The sequence below is a fragment of the Lampetra fluviatilis genome, chromosome 19 (genome assembly GCF_964198595.1).
Source record: "Lampetra fluviatilis chromosome 19, kcLamFluv1.1, whole genome shotgun sequence".
Taxonomy (NCBI): Eukaryota; Metazoa; Chordata; class Hyperoartia; order Petromyzontiformes; family Petromyzontidae; genus Lampetra; species Lampetra fluviatilis.
The window spans coordinates 14157348-14175992 of record NC_136293.1 but is presented as its reverse complement, the minus strand read 5'-3'; the positions used below and the strand labels follow the sequence as shown (position 1 = coordinate 14175992).

Below are 18645 nucleotides of genomic sequence, written 5' to 3'. Positions count from 1 at the left end.
GTTGCTTTGCCCCAGTGTCACCCCGATCGTGATCTCGTTATCAAATCGGGAAACAAAAATAACCATTCTAGTGTCCCATAGAGCAGTGCATCCTGTCGGGTTAGAGAACGGCCCACAGAAGTGAATATTACAGAGCTACCTCAAGAGATTCTTTCAAGTGACCTCTGGTCCACAGTAGAGGGTGGCAATGTTTGCCACATGACAGTCAAACCGTTAATACATTAAATCTTGACTTAAAGCGTCCGATACTGCAGGAATTTATATGATTTGGGTCTTTCGGTAAAGTCACGTAGATAGGTTCAAAGAAAATAACCAAAAACTACGACGTTTCGATCGCAACACAGGATGACGACCGCTTGTGTTGCGATCGAAACGTCGTAGTTTTTTGTTATTTTCTTTGAATCTATCTACGCGACTTTACCGAAAGACCAAAATAATACGTTAATACTTTCTCGGAGTTGGAATTTAATCCAAATTAAGTGGGAAACTAAATGTAATGTGATGGATGTTTTTGCACAATCATTGGTGACCATTGAAGAGACTATCAAATCACTAAATTTACTTCTGCCGAATGCTGTCTTGTAGCTGATGCCACGGGGCGACTCGGGCTTGTGGCTGTGACTTCACTAGTGGACGCTATGATGCGGTTTATGAAAGTCATGTAGTTATGACTTGAATTATTTGAACGTGATTGAATATTTAAACTCTTAACATGCAGCTTAGGTACAAACCAATCACTGTTTATGTTTTGGGTTGTGTCATCTTTTAATGATTTCCAAATAAATTAGTAAAATAATAGTACATTGTTATATTGCGTCTATAATTACTATCTATTGATTACAGATTTAAGGGAAACAACCACGCAGATCCAATTTCCATCCCTTGGGCGAAAGCGTAAAGATTAATTAATCGTGGGTGTTAAAGGTTAATGCACGTTTAGGTGCTCTGTGAGATATTGATAACTAATGGTGGCAATGATACCCCATTGTGCCTTGAATCAGTGCCAAGCAGAGGGTTCAAAAGGACAGGTGATGAACTTATAACTCCATGCGGGCGTGTGGCATTGGCAAAAGTATATTCGAGTGTATGACGTCCCAAACTAGTATTTTGCTTTCATCTCAACTGTATAATTTGTCCATTATTCACTTTTACTCGTGCTCTCCACTCAGGTGAGTGCACATCTGCGCACAGATGCACAACAGCCCATTTACCACAATGATGATGTGGCATTGGTAGTGGGAACACAAAGAAAATATGGCCGGGCAAATATGGAGCCAGCCCCACCACTGTTGTGTGTCGTGTTGTTTATAATAGGTGCTCATTATAAGCTACTTGCCCCTCAGTCTCTCTTGTATAAGAGATGGTTGTTTGTGTGTATGTGTTATAATATATTTTCGAGGTGACCTGGGTTTGATTTCTAGGCAGGAATATCCGAGGCTGCCCTGGGCCTTCCCCAGGTTGACTCAGCCTTAAACAGGCACCTGCTATGGTTTGTGAACATCAGCATTAAGGAGACGCATGCATGGTGTGTCGGCCACACCACCCTGTTGGCCTTGCTGGATGCTCACCGCCAGCAATTGTCCCTCTGGTCTATATGAGAAAACAAGATCTTTGCCCATTTTAGGCAATGCTGTACAATGCACTCCAACCATCATCGGATCTGTTTCTGAATATGGTTTCAGTTAAAATCGATATCTTGGAATATACAGGTGAAAATACTCTCATATTATGTTAAGTTAAACATAGAACTGCATTGGCAGTAGTTTATAAGCTCAGGCCAAAAAAACAAATCATCACAGCCATCATTTAACACTGCCCAAACATCAGAAAAATATATAGATAACATTTTTGGCAATGGCTTTTTCAGATCTCTCTCTCCCCTCACGAGGGTCACTTACAATCATCACATCTCACGATGAGATGTGGTCAGAACTCTGGTCCACGTTCCACAAAAGCAGTGCTCCAAATCCTTGGTTCTGAGGCCACATTTTTCTGTCACAGTCAGGCCAAGTGTGTTAATGGTAAATGCGGTGAGATTTTCTCTGGTCTTGCACCAGCGGCTAGCTAAGTACAGAACATGATTTGCAAATCCCAGTGTACACTCCTCTACGACAGTGAAATGCAACAATCGTCTAAAGTTATTCTATTTCTGGCAGGTGATTGTAGCGAGTTAGGTTTTAATGGAGATAAGCTTCAATAGGACTCAATCAAATACACACAGGCGCAAACCTAACTGCTTTAATAACACCACACTGGCTTTATTATGGGATGGAGAAAAGCAGCACAATGGGCAATGCCTCGGGGCACCCACAATGCCTGCTCTTCCACACACGTCCCCCTCAAGCCAACCACCTGCCACAGCTCCGGTTATTCTTCTTCTTTCCTCCAAACGCCGTTGGAGCAATCCGTTTAAATAAGAAGAGCATGAGAAAAGTGACCTTGTTCACATTACCGTATACCTCTGACATCGCGTGGGACTAAACGGGACTGGGCGGTCTGCTGCCCCCCCTCCCCCCCCCCGGCTATCTTCATCGTAAATTACAACTCTGAATTGAAAAGGTAAACGAGCTTTACCCTACAACACCTGTCCCTATCCCACTGCACCCCCACACGCTCACCCCCCCAATAACTGCAGCACCCCCACCCCAGCTCCCCACTGCACTCCACATCCCTAAAAATCACAGCCTCATGTACTCCCGAGGGAGAGATGGGGAGGTGATTTATGGGAAGCGGCCAGCAGAGCTGATGGCTGGTTTTGTTTCATTTCCACGAGGTGCGATTAAAGGATCACGCAGCAGCTGCTCTCCTCCGTCTTGCCACGGTTCCTCTGACCTGAGCACAGAACAAAACAGGGCCGTTGTGCCATCATTAGCCGGGCATTGAGATTACGACAACGACGCGTTGCTCACGTGTACTCTGATGTTTGTGTTTAGGTTGTTGTCCTTCTCCTGGCACTTCCGATTAGCACGGTGCGAAACAAGTTCAACATACGTACCATGCAAACAAGATGCACGCCCTTTTTTGAATCATTGCATGTTTATATGTATTCATATTTACACTGCCTATGAGCAAATCACCTGGAATGTGCCAGATCTCATGAGATCTTGGGAGCTCGGCAGGATCGACCTTGGATAGCGCTGGGTTGGGCGACCACAACATAGCCTGTTGCTGTGGACCTACGTCGTCAGCAGAGGGCAGTGCAGCAAAACCCATTGTGCTTTGCCGCGTTCCAACATCCATGCTGTCCATCTTCACCAACCTGCACTGACCAGCGTGGTCAAGTATGGTGAAATGACTCCTCCCACCAAAACGTGCATGTTGTGGTGTGGCTCTCATCCAGTAGTGCTTTGAAATTACAGTTGTACGTGTGCACGTACAGACACGGTGTGAGTCACGAGTAAAAAACTTTGCCTCCTCTCGTGGGTTTCGTGTCAATCTCTACGGGAAGCAAATTACTTGATTCAATGTTGATAGAAATCACATAATTAGAAGTTTTTAGCACTAAATATAATATTTGGGTGGCAAAATATAGGATTTTTGTTATTTTATAATTTGTTCTAGTTACAAGCCAAGATTTGACTATTTTTGTGTAAATGTAAATCACATTTATATCAGTTGGTTGCTTGTCTGTTAATTAGTTGCGTTTATTTAAGTCGATAATGAAGCCTAACCCTATCTCAAATACCCTATACTACCTATAGGAACAGCAGTGCAGCATGGCTGGGCTCGTGGGTGGTTATGCTTCCGCTGCGAGTGAGGAGTGCATTTCATCAATGGCACTGTGACGAGAGCGCTTTTGTAAAAAGGGCGAGGCGTTTCTGGTTTATTTCCTGATGCTTGTTGCTTTGGGCATAGGATTAAGACAAATTATCCAGGGAACCACCGCCAGGAGGTTGATGGAGTTCAGTGGCTGACGCGACGTGTTCCTGCAATGTAATGAAGGGATGCTCTTTTAAGTTCTACGTATCTACGTTGAAGGAAAATTAAGATTCTGACAAAACGGTAAAGTGCAGGCTGATGATGGAACAAGCTGACTTGGGCAATTTGACGTGGAAATGGCATGGGGTCAAATGTGAAACATGATGACACTGCAATTAACAGGGGTCTGGTCGCAGTGAGAAGCCACGCATGCATAGAAGTGTACATATTCATACGCATGCACACAGGCGCATCATGTGCTTTCATTACTCTGGTACTTATATTTTGCACAACATATTGATGTCTGCTATGTATGTAAAACTTGTTTTGCACCTTACGTAGCCAAACCATGCTAATCGGAAGTGCTATCTATTTACATTTATTTTATGTAACAAAAACAATACATTTCAGACATGCGAAATCCACCAATGGATTAAGGCCTCCCACACCATGTTGGTCATGGGTTGTTTCTTACCATTCTTCATCACGCTCGTAACGGTGGGTTATTACAAAGAGTACGTGGTGGGGGTTAGGCCATGAACAGTTGTGATATTGCTGCCACTGATATTAGCCGTGATCGGGAATCAAACACGGGTTTCTGGGTTTGTAGCACAGCGCGCTAACCAATCGACCACTATTCCACTCTTCCATTTTTTGTAACTAATATTTATGTGCAGCAGTGGAAACCAGAGACGATGCAGAAAGCATTTGCATGTGAAGAGCTAATGATAAAATGGTCCTGATCAGTTTATCAGATAATTCTACTGCAGAAATAAAACAATCGGGGCAGTTAAAACCATGGAAACGCTATCTTAATTTACGTATGAAAGAATTGGACCGATGATATATTCAGTCCCTCCAGAAAAACGCGATTATGCGATCGCAAGATTCCACGCAAAATCAGCCAAAGTCCGCATATTTATGCGGGGGGCGCATTTTTTCAAATACGCCGCACTTTCGCCGCATAAATTGCAGATTTCCGCCCGCAAAATATGCGGGCTTGCATGATTTCATAATCCCCGCATTTTCGTTGCAAAAAGTCACATATCTTAGCAGAAAGTTGAAAAATGTTGCGTTTACTTCACACAAGCACAGCCATTTCCCCTGTTGCCATGGGAACGTTATGAAGTGACGTCACTCATTACGCGACATCATTGAAAAGCTGCAAACCCCGCGATGCCAATGAAACCATGATGAAGAGTTTATGCAACTTTACAGTTGTAAGACTGCACTTTTTTGTTAGTAGTATGTAAATTTACATTACTGTAAGACTGTACTGTTACTGTATTGCTTACGTTACTGTGCACTGAAAACACTTATTTTAACAGAAGATGTCTGTTTTGTATAGCTACCTCTGTAAAACAGGAAGCACACATTTTATTTTTTAATATTTTATTTATTCATTTTTACAGAAGTTGTAGCATATTCATTTTGTAAAGCTACAGAACTTGTTCGACTCAATGTTTTGTAAGTTTGAGCCATCTGTTTGTTAAGGTCTGAAATAAAACAAGATGATAACTTAAATATTCCCAGCACTTTCTGTGATGTAGTATGCTTGCTTATCATAGGAAGTAATAAGAAATGACTCTTTACATTAAAGTAGTAGCCTAGTGAATAGGGTGTTGGGGGAATCACTTTTTTTTCTCTTTTTCATCAAACCGCAGTTTTTGCAAGTTCCCGCAATTTTTGCAAGTTCCCGCAATTTTTGCAAGTTCCCGCAATTTAATCGCATAAAATTGCATAAATATCCCGCATATTCCATCGCATTTTTTAAGAAAACGTGCCGCATAATCAACGATTTTTGCCCGCAACAATCACCAAAAAACTCCGCGTTTTTCTGGAGGGACTGTATATTGTCATGAGAACACAAAGAAAATGGGGACATGAATATTAATGATTACTAGTGGCCAGAGCAGGAGCAATCGATTACATTTCCATTTATATCCAATGACAACCTAAATGACAACTTAAGTATAAAGGACACAGAGGCGTTCGTTACCAAGCTGCAACTACGATAGTGTAACTGGTGCAAATAGATTAGCCAAGAGCGGGCCAAGTTTGGATAAAAATGGATTATGATCTCCATAGACCCAACTTAACCCTGCTCAGTGTGACCCTGAGAAAGTGGAGACTATCCAAGTCCTTGGTTGGGTAGTTAACCTCATCGGACGTATCACACTAATCCATGTGAAATCAAATGATTAAGTCTTACTAATTGCAACAATGAGTGTGCTCACTGCTGGCAGAGAGTGCAGACTGTCTATGTATCCATTCTCATGATTTCCAAAATAAACTTTTGACGATCGAACACGATAGCTTGGGGAATAGCAGCTGCCAAATAAAAATTCCCTCGCCTGTTTTGTCAAATTAAAGCATTTAAGACGAAAACAAGGAACGGAGAGCAAGTAGGCCTTCATGAAAGTGAAAAAACTACCAAGCGCTTCCCTGTATTTAAAAATCGTAATAAAAGTTCACGAGTGTAAGTGCTGACCAGGGTATATTTTTCTTTCCCAGTGTCAAAAGGGCTTAAAGTTCAGAGCTTCATATTGCTCTGTAATGAAAAGAAATGATACGTTGCTGCTCTGCGATCTGTCATTAACATGCTAATCTCTCATATTAACATGCTAATCTTTCATATTAACATGCTAATCTCTCATAGTAACATAGCCACCCGCGCAACTCGTCGCGGACGCCGCTTTCCGATCTAACATTAACACGCTAATTTCTCACATTAACATCACTAGCCCTGCCCACTTCGTTTATGACCCTAGGACTACTACACCCTATAAAAACAGTCTGCATTCAGCAGCTTTCCTCCTGATGACGATCGCTTGTGTTGTGATCAAAACGTCGTAGTTTTTTTTAATTTGAACCTATCTACGTGACTTTATCGAAAGACCCAAGGAAAATGACAAAAATTGTGGAATAGAGGCTTTTTGCTGATTTAGCAATTCATCCATTAATATGAATTGTTGAGCTCATAATGCTTGTACTGAATTGTGCGTGAGAATCAATGTTTTTCAATTCCTGTGCATTATATTTTTGATGCGTTCAAACTGTGAAGATAAGCGACTGAGGCTTGGGCAGTCGTGGCTAAAAGGGACGATGGCCGTTGGGTCAAGAACAATGACGGAGTGGCAGCCAAGGGATGTCGCGCGTCCTAGAGGACTTTCATCTCGGAGATGGAGCAATTACATCAGCTCGTGTGCAGGTGCCGAGTGGATTATTACACCGCAGGGTCATGTGGGATGGTGGCACGCTTGGGGAGGCCTTCATTCAGCAGTGGATTGACAGTGGCTGATGTTGATAATGTGTTTTATGTAATGCATTCACGAAATGTTTACAGCCACCAGTGGTTCCTCCATTCGAACAACGCATCATCGAATCGCCAATGGCAGTGAATCGTTCCAACAGCAGTTGCATATCGACCGATGGTGCGTGGTTAACATGAGGCATGGAATGATGCACCCTCTCCACGCTTGCGTGAGCTGTTGACACAATTTCATTCACAAAGCGATGACTGGTTTTGCCATTGTGGTGCATGTAAAATCAATAATGGCTGCACAGTTTCATAAACCATTCACATACAACATAAAATGTAAAACGGTAAAGATACAGCCCTACATTCACTTGCTTGTGCCACTCCTGGCGTAAGTACCTCCGTGAGAGAGAGCTCCTCTAGAGTGTCTTTGGCCTACTCCTCTGTACTAGCCAGACATCTTGAAAGGGGTGGGAGTACTCACACTTTACCCCACCACACATGCCCTGCTGATGGATTAACTGCAGTGCAGCCAGTTATACTGGACTGGTAGGTGGACAAAAGTGGGCATATTTTAGAAACCTATCCATTGTGTCACCTGCCATGCTGGGAGATCGAACCGGTGACCTGGATTGCAAGGGCAGTGCAATGACTAATATTCCATGACGGCATCTTACCTATAAACGTATTTTTTGTGTCTGTGTGTCTGTTTGTGTCTGTCTGTGTGTGGACGAAACTTGTAAAGGATTTGGCTCGCGAACCGTGGGGTTTACGTAAAAAAAAAGTAGCCGCATACCACGCGATAAGCCCCATGGTGAGCCAGCGCTATTACGATTTTGCATCTGTCAACTTTAAAGTAGTTTTATTTATTTCCTTATGCCGCTGAGCGCGCACAAAAGCACGCGACTGCGCATGCGCGACAAAGCCAAGACGTGGTTGCCCCTAGCAACGCGCACGCGTTCTGTGACGGCAAGGGGGGGAATTCTAATTCGTGTTAAAAATCCAACAAAAAAACAACACTGAGCGACATTCTTTTAAGTGTGATGTCCTCCCCCACCCCAATGTGTGCAATTACTACAATAGGGTCGCTAGATACTAATATTATAGCGCTTACGTACTATTACTCTAAGGCGGGGGGGGGGGAGGGGTGTGCGGCCCAGCCCCGGCCTGCCAAGGTGCCACCTCGGCCGGCTGGGCTATCCAGGCGAGGCCGGGGGCTCTGCACGGGATTAGTGGGGAGCGGTAGTGTAGCGGTTAGTGCTACGCTGCGCTACGAACCTGGCGACCCGGGTTCGATTCCCGCTCACGGCCTACACCAGTGACGATTATCTGAACCGGTCCTGGGCCTCCCCTAGGTCGACTCAGCCTCAAATGAGTACCTGGTGCGATGTGTAAACATCGCCACTAGGGAGACAAAGGCAGCCGGGCGTGGTGTTGGCCACCCACCCCCTCGTGTGCCGTGCCAGCCTTCATAGGTGCTCGCTAACAGCACTTGCCCCTACAGTCTGTAACGGCTATAGGGGGATCTTTGTCTTTGTAAGGCGATGTGTGCGAGTCGATGTGTGTGTGAGTTGATATGTGTAAGTCGATGTGTGTGTGGGTAAGTCGATGTGTGGATACGTCGATGTATATGTGTGTGCGTTTGAGTCCATATGTGTGTGTGTGTAAGCCGATGTGTGTGTGTGTCTTTTTCACCCGGGCAACGCCGGGTACTTCCCGCTAGTCCCTTATATAATGTAAAACGCAATGCATTCGTCAATTGAAATCGCGCTCGAGAAATAAACTTTTACTGTAAATACAATAAAAAACCAGTGATGATTAAACTAATCCGTTCACAAATACACGATTAGCTACGTGGATTATTAGAATATAAGAACTGACTAATTGATGAAACTGTCAAATCTATAGAATAACAAACCAGTCTGTCTCTCTTTCTTTGTACAACGACATCTCACCACACCCACTCTGGGAGGTGTGATTTATGGTCTGAAAACAGGTGACGACTATTGCCAGTTAAGGTAAAACGAGTGAGAAAAATACACAAGATTAACAAAAGCAAAAATAAATTCGTGCTGGGCTGGAGGAATGGGGCTGTGACCTTTGCCCCCAGCGATCGCTGATGCTGTTGCTGCTTTTATTCTTCGGATGCTCGTGAATTATGCAGCAGCGCAGTGCGGAAAGAAATACAATGGAGAAATAGCATGAATAGTGATGCGCGTAGGTTTATGGCTGCTCCCAGTGAACGGCGTGGTGAATGATTGCCCCCCTGAAAAGGGTTTGATGGCACAGGTAGGGTCTCACAGTAATTTTCATGCCAATTTTTGTTATACTGGGTGCTATTTAAATTAACCTAGTTATTATTTCCAGCTCGACGTCCATCGTGTTGCTCCTCCTCGTAGCAACTTTCTCAATGCAGCGTCGCGGCATCTGCGATGTGACTTACGGTCGCACCCCCCCACCCATCCTCCCCCTCCTCCCTTGTGCCCATCCCTCCCCATTACCTTGGGAGTTGGGCTCCGGCAGTGTTTCCCTGGCAACCAGGTGCATGACCGTCGTCTTTCCCATGGGAAGCTTAAGAGCTGAGGCAGGGTGGGGAGCGGGGTGGGAGGAGAACGGGAATGAAGAGCACGGTGCCGTCAGCTGGAGCACTTTCAGCCCCAGTGCAAGCGACGAGAGGCACCATCAGCAGGAAAGCGACGAGAGGCACCATCAGCGGACAAGCGTTTCCTTCTCACAACGGTACCCAGTGGATCGCTTGATTCGCACAACGGCTCAAAGCCACTCAAGGAAATTTTCTGCGAAAATTGCTCCGGGTTTTAAAACCAGAAACCGCTCGTTTGGCCAGGATGGCAAAGTTGGGCTGGGAGAGATGCGCAAGGATCTGTGTGTGCGTGTGTTTTAGTGGGGTATACAATAGCCGCTGGTGGATGAGGCTTAGTAGGGTATACAATAGTCGCTGGTGGATGAGGCTTAGTGGGTTGTACAATAGCCGCTGGTGGATGAGGCTTAGTGGGGTATACAATAGCCGCTGGTGGATGAGGCTTAGTGTGGTATACAATAGCCGCTGGTGGATGAGGCTTAGTAGAGTATACAATAGTCGCTGGTGGATGAGGCTTAGTGGGGTGTACAATAGCCGCTGGTGGATGAGGCTTAGTAGGGTATACAATAGTCGCTGGTGGATGAGGCTTAGTGGGGTGTACAATAGCCACTGGTGGATGAGGCTTAGTAGGGTATACAATAGCCGCTGGTGGATGAGGCTTAGTGGGGTATACAATAGCCGCTGGTGGATGAGGCTTAGTGGGGTATACAATAGCCGCTTGTGGATGAGGCTTAGTGGGGTGTACAATAGCCGCTGGTGGATGAGGCTTAGTGGGGTATACAATAGCCACTGGTGGATGAGGCTTAGTGGGGTGTACAATAGCCGCTGGTGGATGAGGCTTAGTGGGGTGTACAATAGCCACTGGTGGATGAGGCTTAGTGGGGTGTACAATAGCCACTGGTGGATGAGGCTTAGTGGGGTGTACAATAGCCGCTGGTGGATGAGGCTTAGTGGGGTGTACAATAGCCACTGGTGGATGAGGCTTAGTAGGGTGTACAATAGCCACTGGTGGATGAAGCTTAGTGGGGTGTACAATAGTCACTGGTGGATGAGGCTTAGTGGGGTGTACAATAGCCACTGGTGGATGAGGCTTAGTGGGGTGTACAATAGCCGCGGGTGGATGAGGCTTAGTGGGGTGTACAATAGCCGCTGGTGGATGAGGCTTAGTGGGGTATACAATAGCCGCTGGTGGATGAGGCTTAGTAGGGTATACAATAGCCGCGGGTGGATGAGGCTTAGTGGGGTGTACAATAGCCGCTGGTGGATGAGGCTTAGTGGGGTGTACAATAGCCACTGGTGGATGAGGCTTAGTGGGGTGTACAATAGCCGCGGGTGGATGAGGCTTAGTGGGGTGTACAATAGCCGCTGGTGGATGAGGCTTAGTGGGGTATACAATAGCCGCTGGTGGATGAGGCTTAGTAGGGTATACAATAGCCGCGGGTGGATGAGGCTTAGTGGGGTGTACAATAGCCGCGGGTGGATGAGGCTTAGTGGGGTGTACAATAGCCGCTGGTGGATGAGGCTTAGTGGGGTATACAATAGCCGCTGGTGGATGAGGCTTAGTAGGGTATACAATAGCCGCGGGTGGATGAGGCTTAGTGGGGTGTACAATAGCCGCTGGTGGATGAGGCTTAGTGGAGTGTACAATAGCCACTGGTGGATGAGGCTTAGTGGGGTGTACAATAGCCACTGGTGGATGAGGCTTAGTGGGGTGTACAATAGCCGCTGGTGGATGAGGCTTAGTGTGGTGTACAATAGCCGCGGGTGGATGAGGCTTAGTGGGGTGTACAATAGCCGCTGGTGGATGAGGCTTAGTGGGGTGTACAATAGCCACTGGTGGATGAGGCTTAGTGGGGTGTACAATAGCCGCTGGTGGATGAGGCTTAGTGGAGTGTACAATAGCCGCTGGTGGATGAGGCTTAGTGGGGTATACAGTAGCCACTGGTGGATGAGGCTTAGTGGGGTGTACAATAGCCGCTGGTGGATGAGGCTTAGTGGGGTGTACAATAGCCGCTGGTGGATGAGGCTTAGTGGGGTGTACAATAGCCGCTGGTGGATGAGGCTCATCTGTGCCATTAAGAATGGTCGGAGAGGTGCTGTTGCATGTGACGGGACTGTCCTGTGCTCCTACAACGTTGCCAAGCCAGTTGCTTAATCGTTGCTGGTTGCACATTAAGGCTGAAAGTTAACGATGGTGTCTTCACGTTGAATTTATGGAGCACCATCTCAACCAAGCAATAAACGTGGTGATGAAGGGACAGCACTTATCTCGACTTAAAGCTTTCGTGACTGCAGGAATTAATATTCTTTGGGTCTTTCGGTAAAGTCACGTAGATAGGTTCAAAGAAAATAACAAAAAACTACGACGTTTCGATCACAACACAAGCGATCGTCAGGACGATTGCTTATGTTGTGGTCGAAAAGTCGTAATGTTTTGTTATTTTTTGTTATTTTCTTTGAACCTATCTATGTGAATTAACCGAAATACCCAAAGAATAGCACTTATCTCCCCATACAGCAGTCACACCTTGTCCAGGATCATCCATCTGCTCCATTGAATAACAAACCGTGGCACTTCATGGTGGAGTCACACAGCCCAATGTAATTCTGAGCACGCCGATTAGAAAAGCCCCAAAATACAAAATGCAATGACTGCTCTCGGATCCAGCCTCATTCATCCCGAGCAGTCGACAGCTTGCAGAAAGTTAAATGCACTCTACCTTTGTCATAAGAGCTCCATCTCCAAGGTCGTCATAACTCCTACTGTATCCACTCCCTTCTTTATCCCTTCCAACAATCCCTTATCCCCGATCCACAGACTCTCATTATGTACAGTGCAAATACAAAGAGTCTGAGGTTAAAGCAGGTATCCCGGGCTTCATTCGTTCTCACCAGAGGTCATGCGGTTCCTTTGGCCATTATTACGCCATCCATCGGTTTCGTTAAATTAAAGTTTCCGTGTGGCTCCACAGGATCTTCTGACAGGCTCTAAAACTGCAGTGCTGGCAATGAACACCCGACTATACAAATCAATGAGTAGATTCGCCAAACACCACCCAAGCCCCAGCACTGTGCTGCATCCCAGACTCTTATGTGCAATCTTTCAAAACAATGGCAATTATGAAAAAAATGTTGTTTAATGTTGGGCTATTGGCGAGTATACTCATAAATAAGCCACCCAGCTGTAACTGTTGAAATAGATTTGCATGCGTACATTTTTCTCAAAGAGACCAATGGCGTGGAGCACGATTTCACTAGCAGCTTTGAGCCAGGAGTGACGTGTACATTCAATAACTGCCCGAGGTAGACATACCCAGCAACCGTAATTAAAAAGTGTCCTTTCAAAATACAAGTTTAATTTGTTCGGAAAACTTTTTGCATGTTACATTTTACTCAAATCTGCAGCCTTCTTTGGTGAAGTTATTCAAGAATTTCTTGCAGTAAATTGTAAACGTTTGCCATCAAATAGTACAGCAGCCTCGTAAAAATGTCACAGGAGGGATATTAAAACAAAAACATTTGGACTTCTTGTCATCACCAGTGGTGGCACTGAATCAGTGGTTGGAATTCCACATTCCAACGACAGAGACAGTTTAGCATGAGCGGTAATTATTGGAAATGCAACTCATTCAGACGATGCGCTGCTCATCTGCGTTACCTGAGAGAGTGACGGTGCCATGCAGAAACCGGCCCTGGTAGATGAGCCTCAGTATGTTGGGACTGCTCACCTGCTCCTCCTCCCAGTCTATACCACACACACAAACACATGTGGACAAATACAAATATCCCCGTATAGCCTTAACAGACTGTTGGGGCAAGTTCTGTTAGCGAGCAACTATGAAGGCCGGCACAGCACACGAGGGGGTGGGTGGCTAGCACCATCATCAGCCACTTTTATCTCCACAGTATTGTTATTCACACACAGCACCAGGTACTAATTTAAGGCTAAGTCGACATAGAGAAGGCCCATGACTGGTTCAGTTGATTGCTTCGGATGTTAGCTGTGGCAGGCGATCTGAGTTAAATTCCAGGAATTATCGGAACTGCAACGAGTTCAGATCATTTTGAGAGCTCTTGGACAAAATTTATGAGACCCAATGAGGGACCCTAAACACTACAATAATTACGTGATTATTATAAGTATTGTATTTCATTTGCTTTGCAATCCACTGAAACCGATGTTTCTGGAGGACTCAGGTCGCTGGGTTCGTGGCACGGTGCACTAACCACTGCGCCACAAACCCAGCGACCTGAATTAGATGATTGGCCACGGCTTACATCAAGTGGTGAGTGAGATCTGACCTTATCCTGGGCTCCCCCTTCACCAACACGCATGAACCAGTGTGGTGAAGTATGTTCAAATAATCACCACGACCAACACTGTGTGGGGAGGCCTTCATCCAGTAGTGAATTGACAAAGAATTGTGCATTCTTTTATTTATTCCTATAATTGCATTACCTTTTCGTCTTCTGTATTGTCATGAATGAAGCGATTTAAAGTCACGAACACATTATTGGGCTGTATCACTTTTTTAGAAATCCTTTACCAAAGTGGATCCTCATAAAAATTGCTGTGAAGTCTTTGGGAGGCATCAGTCTTGGGGTGCTTGACCAATTCATTAATGAGGACTTCTGATGACGCCTCAGGAAGTCGAATCTTATTCTTTCGTACGACTGATGCAGATGCAGAGCAACAACAACAATTCACATTCAGGTGGCCCAGTCAGACAACCGCATCAGGAGCAGCAGCAGAGTTGTGTATCGCTGTGATGTCTCCTTCGTATTTGTGGATCGGGCATTGTGTCATTATATATTGTACGGTCTGTTCTGGATGACCACAGTCGGACACTCGAGAACTTTTAATTTTCCATTTGTGCATCAGGTATCTGCATCTGCCATGGTTTGTGCAGTTGATGGTGTTTAAGGTGGACCATGAACTTCGTGGAAGATCAAACCCAGAGATCTTCTGCGTTAGGTCTTTCACGAGGTATTTGCGAGTTCGTTTCATTCAGCTCTCCAAGCTTCATCGGGGTCGAAGTCGCATTGTTGAAGGTTAAGCGCATGGGTCCAAAAGGGCTTGCATGACTTATCATGTTGAATGAATGCGAGAAACATCAGCAGGGTAAGGACTCCTACTTCCCTGCCACTCAAAGCGATTACATTGTTAGGATTCAGGGTCATGTTTCCAAAGGAGATTTTTATTTTACAATTCAGTGAATGCAGCAGACACTAATGGCTGCAGGGGTCGCATGAACCCAGCATATACAACAGAAATGAATTGAAAAACAATGATTCCTACACGTCCCATCAATGTATTTCACAAGTGCTTAAGAATCGCTACTAATTCATGAAAAAATCGTCACACCTCTACTACACCTACACGTAAGGTCATTTTGTCAATCCACTGCTGGATCAGGGCCTCCTTCCAATGCTGTATGGGTCATGGGGGTACGTGACCATACTTCACCGTGCCCGTCGGTGCGGGTAGGTGAAGACGGCAGCATAGACGTTGGATCAAAGTACAGTACAATATTGCATTTTGTCGCACGGCCCTCTGCTGTGAATATAGACCTACACCTCTATTAGAAAGCTGAAATAAAATTACCCTATTTATAAAACTATAAAAAAAATGGAATAACTAAGAATACTGAATAAGCCTAATGTGGTTTTCTTAAATGTACATCTTATATATTTTCTATTCCACTCTGTAAAAGGGGCAGGGAAATTAAACTCTGTAACTAGATTACAGGAAGATGACGAGAATGCGACTGTGAAGACGCTGGACTAAAATGACGACATCAGCCACTGTGAGATTCGCACAGTCGCCTCTTGCTATGGAGCAGAGGATCCCAGCGCACGTCAGGATCCCAGCGCACGTCGGCGCGAGCGACCGCAAGGGGCTCCTCCTCGCTTGCTCAAAACCCAACCGTGGCTTGCAGCTCGGTGTTCTCTTTGGATGGAAGATTTTGCAACAAACAACTGGTGGCGGCGGCGGCGTGGCTGTGATGTAACAGCGACAGCCACAGCTCCAACCGCTCACACCACTCACACCCGGCCCTCACAGCATTCCTACAGCTACATTTCCAGTGAGCGTGGTTGTAATATTTTATCATTTCACCCATAGCCACACGGTGATATTTTATTGTTTTAAAGGCATACCGAAAATTAAATGGTCCAAATTATCAGCCAGGGTAATGCATGGCCTCTACAAAATCAAAGCTGAGGAGGCTTGATCTTTTAACTCGCTATACAAATGCACAACTTAATATTCTTTCATCTTGGGTTTGTTAGAAAGGCTCTCGTGTAGTCCAGTGAATTTGAAGACTGTGAGCAAAACAGCTTTCTAAAAAATGTATTCAATTTTACTCAGCCCCAGGAGACGGGCATGTAGTGGCAGAGAGAGGCAGGGTGAGAAGGGCTCACTGGAGTGGTCACAGATGCTCCTTTGATGGGAAACCAAAGTATCCCAAAATACAGGTTTGCCCACTGCGTGAAGATTTTGCTCACACACGCTGTTCTTTATTTCCCCATCTGTGAATAAAGACCCTTGCTCATGAATGTTTTGGTCAATTTAGTGTTCTGCATAAGGAAGGAAACCCAATGGGGTAACGCAGGCTTGGGACATCGGTCAGAATCCTACACTACTTTCTTCCTCCCACAAATTCAAAACACTCAATCTGTGATTAAAGAATGGGGCAAACATCGCACGCCTTGTTCCAACCACCACTGGAAAGTGAGCCAGTCGGGTTCACAAGTCAGGCAAGTGGGCTTTGTCAAGGTCTTTGTGGTACCATTACCGGGCTAAGCCAAGACCAATCGGGCCGTGTGGCTTCCTTTGCTGAGCGAGTAACTGTTGCACGCTTTTACTCGAGCCATCCTCTGAAACTTTCGTGATGTCAAGGGGTCAACGTGGAAGAGAGATGCTGGTCAGTGATGTCCCTCGTCTTGGTCAACGTCAGGATTTTAGCCTGGGATCATGTAACCTAACCCCTGTATGATTAAAACCTTGTTTAAAATTTGTGTGTGTATATTATATGTTTATTGTTTTATGATCGCTTCCCTTTGGCTGTGGAGGGAAGGGAGTCGAGAAGAGGCCGATTCCAAAGAGCCACGTGGCGCACTAAAGGTTGGGATGAGACGTGGACAATGCTGGGGGATTCCAAGAACGATCCAGCACGGGATGAGTTTGATTTCTAATGGTCGTGGAAATGCAACGTCGGTGAATCTTTTCTCGATAAATTAAAATACTTCTGAGCTTTACGGCTGTCTGGTAGAAACATGGACACAAACTGCTCTTTTGTCAATCCAGTGCTGGATGAGGGCCTCTTCATGTGGGCCGTGGCAGTGTTTGACGATACTTCACCACACTGGTCAGTACAGGTTGGTGACGACTGGGAGCATAGACAATGGGCATTTCAAAATAAATACATTGGATTTTTCTGTACTGCCCTCTTATGTGCAACACAGTTTTGTAGCAGCCTATAACACCTGTTTTTTGCAATGACGATCGCCCATCCATGCCCTATCTGGGCTCAAGCCCTGCTGAGCTTGCGAGGTCTGATGAAATCGTGTGCTTTCTGGATGATTCACTCAAAAGGCATTTGAATAAACATGTACGTTTAAGATTGGATCTGCACTCTGTGCATCAGCACAAGAGCAAATGCCCCGATGAAGCACATCCATTGCTCTAATGGAAATCCTGAGCGACGCTGAGAAGTGCCGTTCTAATCTAATGGAATGGTCTGTAAGAGGGCACCTAATGGTGTGCAATCACAAGAGTGTCAGATGAGTTTAAATCTGCCACTGTGATCAAGAATGCCCCTGTTCCAACGCCCGGTAAGTCAGCCCCATGAAGCATCGTGGCACTCATAACCAACGCAGACTTCTTGGTGCAACTGTAGCTGGAAAATTACTGTGGACTAATTGTGCACAAGTCTCTTAAACCGCCGTGTTTATGTGAAGTGCTGAGTGGCTATTGGCCCTGTCGGCTCCGGAATATGCACCAATTCAGTTGCACATTAACTCGGCATCTTTGTCCTATAAACTCGCACTCAATTTAGAGCCGTACCCTACCACTGTCGTCACTTATGGGCCCCGTTATAAAATAAGAGCGATGCTGGTAAACTCTGCAAGGCAGCTGGCTGTGTGTGTGTTGCTGCAATGCGGCTGTGGAGAACAGGTGACTTGTGTGAGCACGGTACGAAGCAGTTCGATAAACTCCCGCGGTTCAGAGTCCTTTGATTCAAGAGTCGACGCGTTTTCTTGACTTGATTTTCCCCGTGGAATTTTTGTTTTGTTTCCACGTCTTTTCTTTGCTTCAACAAGCATATCTTTAGCATATAATTTACAGCTAATTATCACATGCACAATTATTTGTATGCACAGTTTTGTGAACACAGAAAGGGGAAATAATGGACGGTGGTTGGGAAAAACAAGTGCTGAACTTTGTTCTTTAATCGTAAAGGTAAAGGTGCCGCCCTGCAATTTGCTTTCCAACGGCACTGATGGTGGACGGCCCTCCAATAAGGGGAGATCTGTAGAGCCCCTCTAGAGGGTATTTGTCCTACCCATTCAAGCTGACCAGACATCTTGGAAGAGGTGGGGATATCCACACTTTATCCCGCCATACTTGACGTGCCGATTGACTGTGCTGGACCCATCTCTACTGCCGGGGGGAATTTGAGAAACTTGCATCATCGCTTAGCCGCGGTTGGTTAGGTACGGTGCGAAAGAAGCTCAACATACATATGTAGAGGAGTACCGCGAGTACACAACGAGAGGTGAGCGCGGGAAGAGGTGCAGGCCAAGGGATGAGTGGCGGAAGGTCGACGCATGATGGGAGCAGGGGCATAAGACGTCCGCCAAGGGG

At 45.6% G+C, this 18645-nt stretch overlaps 1 protein-coding gene across 2 annotated transcripts in view; it reads right to left on the bottom strand.

Moving 5' to 3' along the window:
• Positions 1-2640: 2640 nt before the first annotated feature.
• UBL3 (ubiquitin like 3) overlaps positions 2641-18645 on the bottom strand; it is a 138078-nt gene continuing 122073 nt past the window's right edge. For both annotated transcript variants that reach the window (XM_078865163.1, XM_078865164.1), the window contains exons 3-5: positions 13435-13521; positions 9679-9756; positions 2641-2832 (exon numbers count right to left, since the gene is read on the bottom strand). In XM_078865163.1, coding sequence (XP_078721289.1) covers positions 2780-2832; positions 9679-9756; positions 13435-13521 — 218 coding nt within the window. In that variant the 3' untranslated portion in view covers positions 2641-2779. The remainder of the gene's footprint in view (positions 2833-9678; positions 9757-13434; positions 13522-18645) is intronic.